Below are 15,874 nucleotides of genomic sequence, written 5' to 3'. Positions count from 1 at the left end.
AACCAACGGGACTCGCCGCCGAGTGCTTAGGCCGAGTCCCGAGAGGTGGTTCAAGGTTCCCACCGAGGACGAGGATGAGGCTTTGGGCGCTGCTGTGCTAGGACAGCGAGGACACAGCCCGTACAACGGCCCTGGAGTCGGATCTCACCTCACGGCTGCTCTGCCAACAGTCATAAATGGCCTCTCGCCAAAAACCAAATACGTAAATAAAAGTATCTTTCCGAGGCTGTACTGGAGGTCTCCTTGACTGTATAGTGACCGTCCTGTGTCCGACGATAGGCAGGCCTGGGCCAGGTCTGGTGCAGAAGCAGGCAAAGAGATCGGGTTTTTTACCCCGTGAGTTGGGCAGCCTGATGCTTATTATTAATTGCAGGTAAAGCATCTTAACATGCCTTGATCGCTGTTTTTATTTTTATTTACCTGTGTGTATGTGTTTGTTGTAGTTTAGTCGCTCAGTCGTGTATGACTCTTTGCGAACCCATGACTGCAGCACTCCAGGCTTCCCTGTCCTTCACCGTCTACCGGAGCTTACTCAAACTCATGTCCGTTGAGTCAGTGATGCCATCCAACCATCTCATCTTCTGTCAGCCCCTTCTCCTCCTGCCTTCAATCTTTCCCAGCATCAAGGTCTTTTCTAATGAGTTAGCCCTTCTCATCAGGTGGCCAAAGTATTGGAGCTTCAGCTTCAGCATCAGTCCTTCCAATGAGTATCAGGATTGATATTCCTCAGGATTGACTGGCTTGATCTCCTTGCAACCCAAGGGACTCTAAAGAGTCTTCTCCAACACCACAGTTCAAAAGCATCAATTCTTAGGCACTCAGCCTTCTTTATAGTCCAACTCTCACATCCATACATGACCACTGGAAAAATCATAGCTTTGACTAGACGGGCCTTTGTCAGCAAACTAATGTCTCTGCTTTTTAATATGCTGTCTAGGTTGGTCATAACTTTTCTTCCAAGGAGCAAGCATCTTTTAATTTCATAGCTGCAGTCACCATCTGCAGTGATTTTGGAGCCCAAGAAAATAAAGTCTGTCACTGTTCCATTGTTTCCCCATCTATTTGCCATGAAGTGATGGGACCAGATGCCATGATCTTAGTTTTCTGAATGTTGAGTTTTAAGCCAGCTTTTTCACTCTCTTCTTTCACCTTCATCAAGAGGCTCTTTAGTTCCTCTTCGCTTTCTGCCATAAGGGTGGTGTCATCTGCATATCTGAAGCTATTGATATTTCTCCCAGCAATCTTGAATCCAGCTTGTGTTTCATCCAGCCCGGCATTTCGCATGAAGTACTCTGCATATAAGGTAAATAAGCAGGGTGACAATATACAGCCTTGATGTACTCCTTTCCCAGTTTGGAACCAGTCTGTTGTTCCATGTCCAGTTCTAACTGTTGCTTCTGACCTACATACAGGCTTCTTAGGAGGCAGGTAAGGTGGTCTGGTATTCCCATCTCTTGAAGAATTTTCCACAGTTTGTTGTGATGCACAGTCAGAGGCTTTAGAGTAGTCAATGAAGCAAGAAGTAGATGTTCTTCTGGAATTCTCTTGCTTTTTCTATGATCCAGCAGATGTTGGCAATTTGATCTCTGGTTCCTCTGCCTTTTCTAAATTCAGCTTGAACATCTGGAAGTTCTTGGTATGTGTTTGAGCATCTTTTTAATTTTGTATTGCAGATTATTCTGGAAAAGTTTATTCTGTCAAGGGGATCTGTCATTAGGGAAGTTCCTATGGAGATCAGACCTAGGGTCGGTGACTTTGGTCACTTGGGAACAACTTAAGGTTCCTTTTACTGGAGTAAATAAAGTGGAAAGTGTTAAGTAACTTCTGGCTTGAGAAGTCCTTCATTTACTCCCTCCCTCCCTGCAGGAGGAGGTGAGGTTCCAGGATGTAGGGGTTCAGATTTTTAGACAGTGAGTTTTATAACTAGAAAAGTAACTTAGAGTGGCTTTGGAATAATCTTTTATGTGACAACCCCCTGGTCTCTAAACCTGGGCCTCTTTCACAGTTAACAGTCACTCCCTCCTCCCCCCCAATAAGATCAGTGCCACCAGGATTCCTCTGCTTTTCTCTCGAGTATCTTCCAAATTGCTTTCCATGCTGCCTTGGTGCTGGCCCTATCCCCTCAACTAAGTTGACAGCCACCTTGCTTCTCTCTTGGTCATCTCTCCCCTTGTATCTATTTTCCACACTGTTGCTGCAAGTTTTTTTTCTTTCTTTAATCTTAAAGATGTCCTATTTCCAGCACCCATGATTCTTTTTTTAAAAAAATTTAATATGATGTTTAAAGGTTTCTTTCCATTTAGTTATTACAGAATATTGTCTGTATTCCCCATGTCGTACATCCTTGAGCGTATCTTACACGCAGTAATTTGTATCTTCCATTCCCCCACCCCTGTATTGTCCCTCTCTCCCTCCTCACTGGTAACCACTAGTTTGTTTTTTTATCTGTGAGTCTGCTTATTTTTGTTAAATTCACCAGTTTGGGACTTCCCTGGCAGTCCAGTGGTTGAGACTCCTTGCTTCCAATGCCTGGAACGTGGTTGGGGAACTAGGATCCCACATGCCTCGAAGTGCGACCAAAAAAAAAAGTAAATTCACTAGTTTGCAACAACGGTTCTTAAATCTCAGTATGCATCAGGTTCAGCTAGAAACTTATTATAAACAGAGATACCTGGGTCCCCTCCCAAATCAGGATCTTGGGGAGGACATTACTGGGCATCAGTATTTTTTAACAAGCTCTGATTTTGATGCATACCAAACTTTAACCATGAGTACATAGGACAGAGAAAAAAAAAAAAAAAAAACTTGGCATATTAGGCCTCTCAGACCTGGATCTAAATTACTTCTCCGGGTACATTCCCCTCTGGAACCCTATCCTGTATTTAAATTGAAATCTTGAATGTCATATTTTCTCAGGCCTGCAAGCTTCATATGGTTCCTTCTGCCTATACTGTTCAATCCAGCATTCCCTGCTTACCTTTCTTTTGAACAGTACAAATGCCACCTTCTCTATAAAGCCTTCCCTTGCATCTCCTTTCAGACTTTGTTTATAGAACTTTATCTCACTGTACTATTTCGTTAACTTTTTTTTTTTTTATTTTTTATTTAAAATTAAAAAATAATAATAAAAAAATTATTTATTTATACCTGTGGCGGATTCATTTTGATTTCGTTAACTTCTTATGTGTCGGTCTCCCTTGCTAATTGCTAACTCCTCACAGGGGGATTATAATTTATCCATTTTGGTATCTTTAGCAAAGGATAAATCCTTAGCAAGCACAACCTAGCAGTGTTTTTGTATACAGTAGGCAGCTTAATGGAAACAGTGACAGACTTTATTATCTTGGGCTCCCAAATCACTACAGATGGTGACTGCAGCCATGAAATTAAGGAGCCATGAAATTGCTCCTTGGAAGAAAAGCTATGACAAACCTAGATAGCATATTTTAAAAAGCAGAGACATTACTTTGCCAACAAAGGTCCATCTAGTCAAAGCTATGGTTTTCCAGTAGTCATGTATGGATGTGAGGGTTGGACCATAAAAAAAGCTGAGCACCGAAGAATAGATTCTTTTGAACTGTGGTGTTGGAGAAGACTCGTGAGAGTCCCTTGGACAGCAAGGAGATCAAACCAGTGAATCCTAAAGGAAATCAGTCCTGAATATTCTTTGGAAGGACTGATGTTGAAGCTGAAGCTCCAATACTTTGGCCACCTGATGTGAAGAGCTGACTCATTAGAAAAGACCCTGATGCTGGAAAAGATTGAAGGCAGGAGGAGAAGGGGCTGACAGAGGATGAGATGGTTAGATGGCATCACTGACTCAATGCACATGAGTTTGAGCAAGCTCTGGGAGTTGATGATGGACAGGGAAGCCTGGAGTGCTGCAGTCATGGGGTTGCAAAGAGTCAGACACGACTGAGCAACTGAGGCAGCTTAATACGCATTCTGTGCATGAACTGATTTACCTGCTATACATGATGAGAACAGAGGTGCCACCAAGTTGCCTATCCAGGGGAGCAGAAGACAGGCAGGGCTGGGTGCGCCTTCTTCCCATGGTGTGTCCTGGACAGCTGCTCGTTTTGATAGACTGAGGATGTAGATCTGACTCCAACAGGACTTTCAGCCACCCTGCCAGCAGGATTATCAATAAATGAGAATTTACCAGTAGCCTATGGCATAATCTGTTGAAAGTTTTGTTTTGGAGGATGGAAGATAAAAGAAAATTTGATTCTTCCCTTGTTATTCCTTGTGTGCCATCCCCACCCCCCCACCCCATCATCTTAAATCCAGATAACCTCTCTTCCTCCGTCTTTCCCACCAGACTCGTTTCATTTCACAGAGACCTGCAACCCCTCCCCCTGCCCTTTGGCCTTTTTCTTGCTTCTCTTCCTAACCCACGCAGCTTGGGTCTTTAGCCACCTTCTTGCCTGAGTTCTTGATTATCCTTTCACTGCAGCTGCCAAGTGAAATCTTAATCTTGGGTCAGTTTGTCTGTTAATGTTCAAGCACCAATATCCAGGATGCTAAAAGAATCTTAACACTACACTGTGTTAAGATTGTGTCCATAAGCTGGGTTTTCCAGTCTCAGTGGGACCGTCAGTGCTGCCCAGTGTTCATTTTCCCAGTCAGCTCCCTCCCATTCTCCACAAGCCTTTCTTCTCAGATCTTTGACTTCATACCCCTTCTCTCATCAGTTGACCTTCCTTACAGCCTAGTGGGAGATGCAAGCAGGAAAAACAACAGACACTACATTAGACAAAGTATTGGAGCTGTGGGAGCACTCAGGAGGGAGGGACATCTGATTTGGACCTGAGCAGTCAAAGGCTTCCTTAAAATAGCACATCAGCTAAGCCCTGAAGAGAGTCACAGTCTGCCAGAACAGAGGGAACAACGAAGGAAAAGCAGTTGTTTGGCTGGAGCATTACATGTATGTTACAACAGAAAATTGGAGAGGTAAGTGGGGTCAAATTTGAAGTCACATAAAAGAATTTCGAGTTGATCCTAAGGAGAATGGGGAGGCACTGAACTATTGTGGGAACAAAATCATTTATTCCTGGATTTCACGGTGAACACACCAAGGGGAGAGGAGCAGAAGGCTTGCTGGAGTCATCAGTGAAGAAATGAAGGGTCTTGATGAGATCCTTAGGAAGGATGTAAAGGTCAGAGGAAATAAGGCTTGTAACAGAACCTTATTTCTATTAGTAACAGAGGGAGAAATAACAGAAATAAGGTTCTGTTACAGGGATGGATGGTGGGAGAGGCTTCAGTGAATCCTGGGGAATGGCTGGCTGGATGTAAGGAAAAGTGGAGTCCAGGGTCATGGAAGGCAAGATAAGTGTGCATTTCAAGGTTAAGAAGCATGTCCATCCCCACCCCCATACATCCGAGTGATCCTTGTACCTGTCTTTATTCATATAAAGGTACGGAAGTGATGTTTTTTGATTTTGGACCCTAGGTCTCAATTGGTCATGCAGCTTCCGATTTTTTTTTTTTTTTCCACTTGGAATTCAGTGCAAAGTATGTAAGGCAACTTGAGCTAGTCTACTGAATAATGACATGATATGCAGCTCAGTTGGTAAAGAATCCGCCTGCAATGCAGGAGACCCCAGTTCAATTCCTCAGTGGGGGAGATCCCTGGAGAAGGGATAGGCTACCCACTCCAGTATTCTTGGGCTTCCCTTGTGGCTCAGCTGGTAAAGAATCTGCCTGCAATGTGGGAGACCTGGGTTTGGGTTGGGAAGATCCCCTGGAGAAGGGAAAGGCTACCTACTCCAGTACAGTCCATGGGATCACAAAGAGTAGGGCACGACTGAGCAACTTTCACTTCACTTCACTTATGCAGAAACAAACCAGCCTAGCTGAGATGATGTCACCAGATGAACTACTCAAGTGAGTCCAGCTCAATCTGTTCAAAAAAAAAAAGCCACCTCCACAAAAAGAATATTTTAGACTCCTTAGAACATGCTTCTGCAATACCTTACCATTCCCTGTAATATTCTCACACTCAGGTGTTTCTCATGCTGGATTATAAACACTAGTAGCATAGGGTCTCTATTGGTCTTACTGGTAATTTTCTTACGGGATGCCACACACTGCCTGGCACATAGCAGGTACTCAATAAACATGATTGGTTGAAAGGACCAGATCCATGGAATGAGTCTCACCAGATTACAAAGGGATAATTTCCAGCAATGAAACTGCATTTCCTCTCAAGCCTTGTGGCCAGTGGTAGATAGAAGGTGAATTATGATGTGTGCAGAACATGGGACCTTGGGGAGTTCCGTAACCAAGAAGAGAAAGAAGTAACAACAGCCAGTGTAGACAAAAGAACTGCTTCTCCCTTCTTCCCCCTCCAAGTTCCTAGTGGAGAGCTGAGCCCAGCATCCCAGATTGCATAGGCAAGCTTTTGGAGACTTTAACTTCACTTTAAAGTTACCTAGCCTACAGCAGCTTAAGGTGTTGGCTTTCTAGGCAGACAGGAGGCTTTTAAGTAGCAAAGCTCTCTGCACTCAGCAAGCCCAACACCATGGGGAAGGGAGACATGGAAGCACCACCCACCTCGGCCTACCGCTCTGTCATGGAGGAGTATGGTTACGAAGTGGGCAAAGTCATTGGCAATGGCTCCTACGGGACAGTGTATGAGGCTTACTACACAAAGCAGAAGGTCATGGTGGCCGTCAAGATCATCTCGAAGAAGAAGGCCTCTGAGGACTATCTTAACAAGTTCCTGCCCCGTGAGATACAGGTTGGAAAGGGGTCTAGAAGAGGGAACTGATACCAAGATACTTAATGGTTCTCAAAAGGGGTACGGTTAGGAGGGGGTGGAGCCAGAAACCACTAAACCACGACTGAATGGCTCACTAGGCAGCTAGGAAAATTTAAGTTTCTTTCCACCTCACCTTCAGACCCTCCAAAAGTAAAAGTACAAAACAGGGTTTGTCCACAGGCCACCAGCCCTCTGGGGTTTGATTCTGTTGCAGAGTTCTAAAAAAGCAGCAGTGGGAGAGGAGGAGGGCTGGAGCACAGCTCCCTGCCTGGGTTTGATGGGTCCCTCTTCTGGAGCCAGGTGATGAAGGTCCTGCGGCACAAGTATCTCATCAACTTCTATCAGGCCATCGAGACCACATCCCGGGTCTACATCATTCTGGAGCTGGCTCAGGGTGGTGACGTTCTTGAGTGGATCCAGCGCTACGGGGCCTGCTCTGAGCCCCTTGCTGGAAAGTGGTTCTCCCAGCTGACCCTGGGCATCGCCTACCTGCACAGCAAAGGCATCGTGCACCGGTGAGGGCGCTGCCACTCAGACTGGGGCCTTTGGGCTCCAGGGGGTTTTATGCACATCTACTTTCTGCTCTCTTTCCCTCACCCTCCCCTCCTTGATCTCCCTCCTGAGTATCTAGGCCCATCCATCCACTTTAATCGTCTGCTCAAGAACACATATTAAGTGCCCCCTGTGAGCAGAGCACTTAATGAAAAGTGATGTTAAGCTCCCAGTAGTCCTTAGCTGCCATCCTCTCCCCTTTGGGTTCTGCTCACAACTCCCTGGCTTTCCTTCCTCTCTGCCCTGTGTCCTCATAATGGCATCTCTCTCCCTTTGCCTTTCCTCATCTCTAGCCTCTGACCCCTGGCCCTTCAGCTCCCAGTCTAATACTAAGCCCTCTCCTGACCCCCAGCCTTTCTGCTGCTGGTAGGGACTTAAAGTTGGAGAACCTGCTGCTGGACAAGCGGGAGAACGTGAAGATATCGGACTTTGGCTTCGCCAAGATGGTGCCTTCCAACCAGTCTGTGCGGAATAGCCCTTCCTACCGCCAAATGAACTGCTTCAGCCACCTCAGCCAGACCTACTGTGGCAGCTTTGCTTATGCCTGCCCAGAGATCTTGCTAGGCTTGCCCTACAACCCCTTCCTGTCTGACACCTGGAGCATGGGCGTCATCCTCTACACTCTGGTGGTCGCCCGTCTACCCTTTGATGACACCAATCTTAAGAAGCTGCTGAAAGAGACTCAGAAGGAGGTCACTTTTCCACCTAACTATGCCATCTCCCAGGAGTGCAAGGTGCTGGCTCCCCTAGGAGGGCTGAAGCCTTGGGTGCCCCGTAGGGAGGGAACACCCAACCTAGACCTCCCGATCCAGGGGAAGGCTCCCCGCCACCAGGGCTATCTCACGCCCACCCTCTGCCCTAGAATGGCAGGGAGGGCTTAAAGGGCCAACCCCTGGGCTTGCACCTGGGATGAGTGATGAGCAGGTTTTAGTCTCTATCTCTAGGCCAGAAGGGGATTCTGCAAGGTTCCCCTCAAGATATTGGCTTTCTGAGCAGACAGGAGGCTTTTAAGGGTAAAGTCAGGGCCATACTCCCTTTCACCAGAGTGGTGTGATGGGCTATCCTGCTTCTTCCTTAGGTCCAGCTGCTCATTGCCTGTGTGGCACAGTAGGGGGCCAGCTCAGCCAAGACCTCTCTCTCCCCTGCCCTAGAACCTGATCCTCCAGACGCTACGCCAAGCCCCCAAGCGTGCCACCATCCTGGACATCATCAAGGATCCCTGGGTGCTGAAGTTCCAGCCTGAGCAACCCACCCATGAGATCAGGCTACTCGAGGCCATGTGCCAGCCCCCCAGCACCACTAATCGTCACCAGTCCTTGGAAATCAGTACCTGAAAGTGGCAGAGGGGGGAGGGGGGTTGAAAGAGGAGCAAAGCAGGAGGGTCTGGGGATAAAAATCTTTTATACCAAAAATAAATAAATCTAATTCTGTTTTAGTTTCATTAGCTGGAGTCACATTCTTTCCTCAGGGGACCCTTAGCAGGGAACAGTGCTGAGGGTGAGAGGTGGATTTCTGCCCAGAGCCTGTAACCAGTCATCCTGACACCAGTTAAGTCTAGATTGTAATTTACAGTGTAGCTCTTCTGTGGTTCTGAAGGTGGGCTGGGCGAGATGGGAGGAACACCTGCTTCAGAGACGCTTCACTGTTCTGGCTGAGGACATGCTCGCTGCTGTGTGTCTCCATGCACTCCACATGTTCAAGTAGTGGGGCAGAACTTGCTCTACCCTGGTTGCTCTGTTTGTCTACAGTCCAAAGGGACAGCATTGTTCATTCTTTTAGAAACCAGTATCAGGAGGTGGGCAATATTTTGGTTCCTTCCTCCTCCAAATGCCACCTTAACCACCACTGAAACAGTCCCAGGAGTTAGGGTCCCTCATTATTGTTCCTACACGTGGAAGTAACAGTTTCAAACCAAGCCTATTCACTACGCGTTCTGGAGAAAGCAAACCTATTTACCCCGTCATCCGTGTATTTCTCCTTTCCTATCTGTGAACGGGCTTAGTAAAAGGAATATGGGTAGTAAATCATGCGGCTCTCTTTGCAGTGGCACAATTGGGTAAAAAGGGATGAGGGAAGACTTAGGGGCGGCCCCACATGATTCTGGGATAATACTAGACGGCAGTTTCCTTACGCTCAGCACTAGGCATCCCTAGGACAAACCAGCTTGAGAGATGGAACAATATCTGCCTGGAACACACCAGGTTAAGATACTGGAAGCTCCATTTGTTCTACGCTACAGCTCCCCTTTCTCACTCTCATTGTCACTCATTTCTTGATACAAAGCTCCAAGAACCAGGAGATGAGTTTCAGTGGTAGACAAGGCAGCATAAGCACTAGGGTTCCGTCCACCCAGTTTTATTGGGGATGAGGGCACTGTAATGCTATCCATGGGAGCCCAGGGGCTCTTCCCGTACCAATCCTTCTTCATAGTTGAGCCAGGGAAGGGAGGGCCACAGACCCTTTTCTCAGGCAGGGTCACACCACCACCCTCAGCAGGACCTACCAACAAGGCCATGTTCCTTTAGCTCAGCATTTGGCACTTAAGGAAAAGAGAGCAACAAAGGCAGCGTCAGGCTGACAACCCCAGACTCATCAGGACACCCACTCAGCCAGCTGCTTTAGTTCCGCTTCATCTTCATCCGCTTTGGGAGCTTTGGAGACAAGGACACCCAGAGAAAGACAAGTGTTAAGGTCTCAGCAACTTCCAACCATCCCCTTCTGTAACACTAGGAACCTGCTGAATGCTCTCTCCCAGCAAAGAACCTAAGGGTATGGTCTTGCTTGCTGGGCTGCTGCTAATTCCCATAGCACCTTTGTGCAAATCAGAAGGTGCTCATTTCTCCCAGCATTTGCATCCCTAAACCAGGATACATGGTTTGTGGGGTGAAGGACAAGCTGGATCTCAGTCCCCATTCCCCTTCAGCCAGGTATCCTTATGCAGTCAACAACCTATGCAACTGTAGCAGTAACCCTCTCTGCCTGGATCCTTTGAGGCAGGATGGATGAGGAATAATTTCCCCCCTGTCTATCCCACCCTCTCAAGTCCTTGAGATGACAGAAGAGCCCTGGGCACCTGGCTCCGCAGGCAGATGTGTAGAGGGTGCACTGGGCAGTGCGACCGGGGGCTCCTCCTCCTCGTCACCCACGTGTAACAACTCTCGGGCCAATTCCTCCTGCTCCAGCTCCTCTAGCTCCTCCAACAGTTCATCCTGGATACGGGAGGACAAGGCCACTCAGAACAAAGGAAAATTCTATTTCCAAAAACATACTTTTGGAGTTCCCCCCAAACCTGCCCCACAATTCTCCTGGGCATTCCTTCTGGCTGGTCCCATGCCTTCAACATTCCCTGACCCCTCTCGCCCAGTCACCTCATCCACGTCATCTCCAAAGCCCACAGGCCGAGAAATGGCATCTGAGATCTGCTGGGCCACCTCCTGTTGTTCTGTGATGTCAGCCATCAGTTCATCCACCTTGTCAATGTCCCTGAGAACAAGATACACAGCCCAGAAATCAGGTGACAATCCCCTTCATTTTTTAATCTCACATGAATGACGTCCCTCCTGCCTGTGGCTTCAGACTGACAAATCCAGGGCTACCAGGTAAAAGAGACCCCTGGAAAAGTATAAAGAGGCAAACATGGGCTGAGAAATGACATGAAGCCACAGTGGGGAAGACTGGTTGCTCTCTCTGAAGGGTCTTAAAAAATGAGAAAAATTGGGACTTCCCTGTGGTTCAGTGGTTAAGACTCCTCACTTCCACTGCTGGGGGCCCAGGTTCAAACCCTGATTGGGGAACTAAGATCCCATAGTTGCTCGGCACAGCCAAAAAAAAAAAAAAAAACCAGGAAATCATATTTCCTCCCTAGAATGTCCCAGCCAGCAGAGATCATCTTGTAGTAAGCAAGAAGGCTGACAGAGGTCTAGCCATCACAGGCGTCTCTACTCTAAATTCACATCTGGAGAGGTTTTAAGAGTCACAGCACAAAACCAAGCTACTCTCCCCAGTGCCTGGGTCCCCTCCTCCCCTCCCCCCATACCCACATGTCCTGGTAGGCCTTCTTCAAGCCTTGGGCAGCAAGCTCCATGGTACGAAGCACTTCTGCATTGGTGGTGGCATTCTCAATGGCCTCACGCTGAAATTCCAGGGTGGATAATGTCCCGTCGGTTTGTGCCAGCTGCTGTTCCAACCTTTTCTTCCTCCGCAAAGCCTGTAGGGCAGCTGATCCAGCCCACACCCTGAACATCAGAGCCAGAAGCCCTTGCCTCCCCCGGGCCCTCCCTGGTGGCACCTTTCCCTCCCCATTACCTCTCTTGTTCTTGGTCCCATGCTTCTTGGCAGCTTGTAGCTCCTGTTCAATCTTCTGCTCCAGAAATTCCTGTTTCTTGATCAATATCTTCTCCGTCTCCTTCAGTTTCTGTATTGCCTCTTCAGGGGTTGGCCCCTTCTCCTTCTTTCCTGGAATCCAATGGAGCAGCCCACATTGTGTGAAAGAAAAATATTAGCCAACGATTAAATGGCAACCCACTCCAGTGTTCGTGCCTGGAGAATCCCAGGGACGGGGGAGCCTGGTGGGCTGCCGTTTATGGGGTCTCACAGAGTCCGACACGACTGAAGCGACTTAGCAGCGTGGAGTGCATGGTATGTGCCAGGCACTTAATAGTGTTGTTTTTAATCCCCAAATGACCTTCTATAATGAATGTACTAACTCCAGTTTACAAATGTGAAAACAGGCACAAAGAGGTTAACATTTTGATCTAAAATCACAACTACTGTAGTAAGAGACTGCAAGGGAACTGAAATGTGACAGTATGAATTCCAAAGCCAGTATCCTTTTTATTCCTAGCTACATTTCAAGTCATTTCCAATCTTTTTTTTTTTTTTTTTTTAGAACAATTTTGGATTTACAGCAAACTGAGCAAGTGGAAGGTAGAAAGACTTCCCGTGTGCCGCCGGCACCCACACATGCATAACCTCCTCATTATCTCGTTCCCCACCAGAGTTCAATCATGTTTTATAATCAGTGTTCCACTTGTTATCCTAGAAGATACTCAAGGTCCTGACTCCACAGCATCAAAGTGAACAGAGCATAGAGGCTAAAGAAAAAAAGTCTGATCTCAATTTTCCCCTGTATCTTCTGCACTTCTAACAGACTTATTTTTTAAAAAATAAAAAAGCTGAAGGCCTGAACCTGCTTAAGATCCTTCTATACTCTCCACTGCCTACAGAATAAAATCCAAAAAAGGTTTTTTAACAAGATACACAGGGTCCTTCACACACACACACACACACACACACACACACCACACACACACACCCATACTCAGAGGTCAGAACTTCTTTTCCCTAAATATACCACACTTTTCCCTGCCTCTGTTTTGCACAGTTACCTTTTCCTAGAGAACCTCAACCACCCTCCCACCCCCGCCACCCTCCACCCACCCCTCCACCCACCCACCCGCCGCTTGGCATACTGCTAGACTCCGGATCACCCCTGGCTTTCGGGAAAATCTCCATCACGGAGTTGCCACACCACACCGTAAATGCCAGATTTTGCCTGTCTCCCCCACCTCAGAGGAGCTCAAGAGGGCTAACTTTCTTGGGTCACCTCAGATTGCCTCCGGCCCAGCATGAAGGAAGCACCAGTGCTTTGGAAAGGACTGCATGCCAAGAAACTCGTCCCCAAAGCCTCAACAGTGGGAGCCAGCACAGTAGCCACGCCCTCCACTCGCGCCCCCTCCAGGGCCTCAGGCTCTTCCCTCCCAGGAAGGCAGCTGGAACCGCGCACGCAGACAAGGCGGCGGTGCTGGCTCGGGAGAAGGCCGGGCTATAGGGGTTTTCCAGACAGCGTCTCCTGCTCTCCCCGCCTCCAGCCCCCTGCGGCCAGCACCTCCCGGGGACCAGTCTTGCCCGGGCTCACCCCTCCCGAACAGCCGGCCAAGCCCACTCATCGCGACCCTCGCCTCTCCCGCCTCCGCCCCACGGTATCCCGTGCGCTTCCGCCTTGCTCCCGAGTAGGTGCCGTACGCCTCACTCCGAGACCGGCCTCGGCCAATCCCTCCTTAGGGCACCGCGGCGACATCATCAACAGGCGCCAGTGAGACCACTGCTATCACGTGAGCCAACACACCAGCCCCAAACCCACGCGCTCCTCTCAAAGCGGCCGCTTAGTTTCCCGCTGAATAAAAAGGCCGCCCCACTCCAACCCGCAAACAAACTCTTTGTTTCCTGGAAAGAAATGTGCAGGGTAATGCACCCTACTACTTGGGGCCAGTGCAAGAGTTTTTTACGCCCTTGACAGAGCTCGGGAGAGGGGTGGGAATGGGGAGCGCACAAGGAGATCGTAGTCGGTTTGCCGCAAGTTCATAAGGCGGATCCAGTGCCTCACGTTCTGGTCTTTGCACCTCCGGATGGCCCACCCCAGGTCAAAACAGAAACAACCCACACAGGGTAAGATCTCTTCTGCCGCACACAAATACACTTTAATAATTTACAAATGCACCTGAAAATGCCCTCCTGATTTCCTTTCAGTTCTGTGCCTCAAATGACTGGACCTCAGAGTCCAGCTTGGGCCTTTGTGAATGCATCTAATCCTTGAGTTAGGGTTTGAAGGCTCATTCCATGCTGGACATGAATGCAGGTAACACCTAGAAAGAAAAGAAGCCACATTTCATCAGGCCTTCAGGGCTCCCAGTTAGGACTCTCGCCTTTTTGGGGGCATCACCTGCATGCAGACTATCCTGTACATACCTCCCAACCCTTTCCCTCTTAGGAAGCCTTTCTCCTCATTCCCCAAATGGCTAGCCTCACCACTTAGTACCCAATTTGCTGACATCTACGATGTTCCTCTTCTCATCATCAAAGAAGATCATCTGAGAGAAAGGAACTCCAGTCTTCCGCTGCAACCTGTGCAAGACACGCTGGGAGTGACCACGCTGGCTTCTTAGCCCCTCCAGTCTCCCTGGTCTTCTCTCTCCCTGCTTCACCATTTATCGCTTCATACCTCTCAAAGTGCGTGACTTTGCTGCCTGGATAGATTTCCCGATGAACAAAGTATCTGACAAGGTCAAAGAGCTCCAGCAGCTGGTTGGCTCCTTCAACCTCACCTGTCCTGAAAAAAGGTGTAGTAGATGGGGAGAATGGAGGGCCAAGGCTGCAAGTGAAGTTAATGTGTAACCAGGGGGAAATCAACTTCTTGTTTGTCCGGGATGGGCAAGCATCTTCCGTCCAGCTTCAATTCCATATCCTTCCTGCCTGATACGGGTACCACTGAGCCAATGTTTATAAAGTTACAAAATGCACAGCAGAGGGTACAATTCGAAAATGTACAAATACCTGCAAATTTGCGCGGCCTAAATTTTTGCAGCCAAAGGGTTACACGTAAGTCTCCTCATGCACACATCTCTCAACATTAGACCGACTCAGCCCCTCTTCTTACCGTGAAGCGGCCGCGATGGGTACTCCCAGGCCCCGCAATCGTTCCAGGACCTCAGGCACCTCAGGGTACAGTTGGATGCTCTGGCCCCGCCTATCTCGTACAGTTCCGTCACTGGAGACGGCGAGAGTGCGCTCAGCTCCCGCGGAGCCCCGCCTGGCCCCAGGCCTCCCCAGCCCTGCCTCACCTGCTCTTGTGGAACGGGGGGTCTACGTGCGTGTCCACCCAGAACGGCCAGAGCGTGTAATCTGCGAGAGGGAGAAGATGAGGGTGTCTCAGCCTGCGAGGGCGCAGGGCCTCGAGAGCAGCTACTGGGCTTTGGAGAAATACTGTGCCTTACGAAACTTTCCCCAACCCGGTCCCTCACCTAGATCGAAGACTGCGAGTTTGGGGAGTCGCGCCATGACCCGTGCCCGCAGGCTGTGCGCACGGAGGCAGGCCTTGCTCTCACAGCTCAGTGGCCGCCGGCGGGCCTCAGAGAAACGGCGACTAGAGCGTCGCCAAGCCGAGCTGGGAAGGTCGGTCCCAAGACCGCACAAGGGCGCCCTCTGGTGGTGGAGGAGGGGAAGGACCTCAGCAAAGTACCGTCGCCGACAGCTCCTATGACCCTCAGGTCTCTGCAAGGTCTTGTTTCTCCATCCAACCCAGGCTCACCATATGCTACTGAACTAGAGGAGCCAAGGAAGGGAAGCCCTTTCTTCTAGTACCCCTCTCTCATTTTATCTCACCGAGACCTAAAGTGATCCATCATAGCTCATCACTCCTCATCCTATCTCAATATCAGCCTCTCCATGGTATAGAAACCTAAGCCCTCAGCAATATTCCAGCCATAAAAGAATGTAGTGTTGATTAAGCTCTTGAGGGCTTTTCTTGAACCAGGCCCAAATGCCCTGTAGCATCTCAATGGGGGAGAACTCACTCTCCTGGTTTCTACCACCCACATCAGTAGTATGCTGAAAGAGATTTAACAACCAGTTTGGGGGGAAGGACTGATTTGTATTGTCAATTTCTGTAAATACTCTTGACCATGGCCAATTTCAAGCTACCAACATGAAGTAAGTTAATATGGGGCTGGGAAAGATGCCAACGATTAGCTCTGGCACAAGTAACAGTTGGCTCTAGCA

General features: G+C 48.7%; 3 protein-coding genes across 4 annotated transcripts; 1 reads left to right on the top strand and 2 right to left on the bottom strand.

The window, feature by feature from the left end:
* The first annotated feature begins 5,517 nt into the window (after nucleotides 1–5,517).
* Nucleotides 5,518–8,844, top strand: TSSK4 (testis specific serine kinase 4). The gene is made up of 4 exons (XM_070377434.1): nucleotides 5,518–6,745; nucleotides 7,067–7,281; nucleotides 7,671–8,052; nucleotides 8,470–8,844. Exons 1-4 carry the CDS (start codon nucleotides 6,527–6,529, stop codon nucleotides 8,650–8,652), a joined length of 999 nt encoding a protein of 332 aa, XP_070233535.1. The 5' UTR covers nucleotides 5,518–6,526; the 3' UTR covers nucleotides 8,653–8,844.
* Nucleotides 8,845–9,657: 813 nt separating this feature from the next.
* On the bottom strand, nucleotides 9,658–13,390 carry CHMP4A (charged multivesicular body protein 4A). Its single transcript, XM_005904916.3, has 6 exons — nucleotides 13,236–13,390; nucleotides 11,624–11,773; nucleotides 11,359–11,536; nucleotides 10,687–10,801; nucleotides 10,392–10,527; nucleotides 9,658–9,969 (listed from the first exon to the last, which is right to left on the bottom strand). Exons 1-6 carry the CDS (start codon nucleotides 13,264–13,266, stop codon nucleotides 9,911–9,913), a joined length of 669 nt encoding a protein of 222 aa, XP_005904978.2. The 5' UTR covers nucleotides 13,267–13,390; the 3' UTR covers nucleotides 9,658–9,910.
* Nucleotides 11,637–15,276, bottom strand: MDP1 (magnesium dependent phosphatase 1). 2 transcript variants are annotated; one of them, XM_070377433.1, is made up of 7 exons: nucleotides 15,118–15,276; nucleotides 14,938–14,998; nucleotides 14,754–14,864; nucleotides 14,319–14,426; nucleotides 14,126–14,221; nucleotides 13,818–13,962; nucleotides 11,637–11,773 (listed from the first exon to the last, which is right to left on the bottom strand). In XM_070377433.1, exons 1-7 carry the CDS (start codon nucleotides 15,152–15,154, stop codon nucleotides 11,726–11,728), a joined length of 606 nt encoding a protein of 201 aa, XP_070233534.1. In that variant the 5' UTR covers nucleotides 15,155–15,276; the 3' UTR covers nucleotides 11,637–11,725. The 2 variants fall into 2 exon arrangements, with proteins under 2 accessions (XP_070233534.1, XP_005904981.1); XM_005904919.2 differs by having other exon boundaries at nucleotides 14,136–14,221.
* Between the last annotated feature and the right edge of the window lie 598 nt (nucleotides 15,277–15,874).

Source organism: Bos mutus, chromosome 10, assembly GCF_027580195.1.
Source record: "Bos mutus isolate GX-2022 chromosome 10, NWIPB_WYAK_1.1, whole genome shotgun sequence".
NCBI lineage: Eukaryota > Metazoa > Chordata > Mammalia > Artiodactyla > Bovidae > Bos > Bos mutus.
Note: the sequence above shows the minus strand (reverse complement) of the source record. Positions and strands in the feature narration are given on the sequence as shown.

Bases quoted from the DNA above. Each gene is read 5' to 3' on its own strand.
- TSSK4 (XM_070377434.1), top strand. From the start codon at position 6,527: ATGGGGAAGGGAGACATGGAAGCACCACCCACCTCGGCCTACCGCTCT. The intron at 6,746-7,066 runs GTTGGAAAGGGG...TTCTGGAGCCAG, and splicing joins TCCTGCCCCGTGAGATACAG to GTGATGAAGGTCCTGCGGCA. The intron at 8,053-8,469 runs GTGCTGGCTCCC...CCCCTGCCCTAG, and splicing joins CCATCTCCCAGGAGTGCAAG to AACCTGATCCTCCAGACGCT.
- CHMP4A (XM_005904916.3), bottom strand. From the start codon at position 13,266: ATGAGTGGGCTTGGCCGGCTGTTCGGGAGGG. The intron at 10,802-11,358 runs GTGGGTATGGGG...TCTTGTTCTCAG, and splicing joins AAGAAGGCCTACCAGGACAT to GGACATTGACAAGGTGGATG. The intron at 10,528-10,686 runs GTGACTGGGCGA...TCCCGTATCCAG, and splicing joins TTGGAGATGACGTGGATGAG to GATGAACTGTTGGAGGAGCT.
- MDP1 (XM_070377433.1), bottom strand. From the start codon at position 15,154: ATGGCGCGACTCCCCAAACTCGCAGTCTTCGATCTAG. The intron at 14,999-15,117 runs GTGAGGGACCGG...TCCCTCTCGCAG, and splicing joins ACTCGCAGTCTTCGATCTAG to ATTACACGCTCTGGCCGTTC. The intron at 13,963-14,125 runs GTGAGGCTAGCC...TTTTCTTTCTAG, and splicing joins AGCAAATTGGGTACTAAGTG to GTGTTACCTGCATTCATGTC.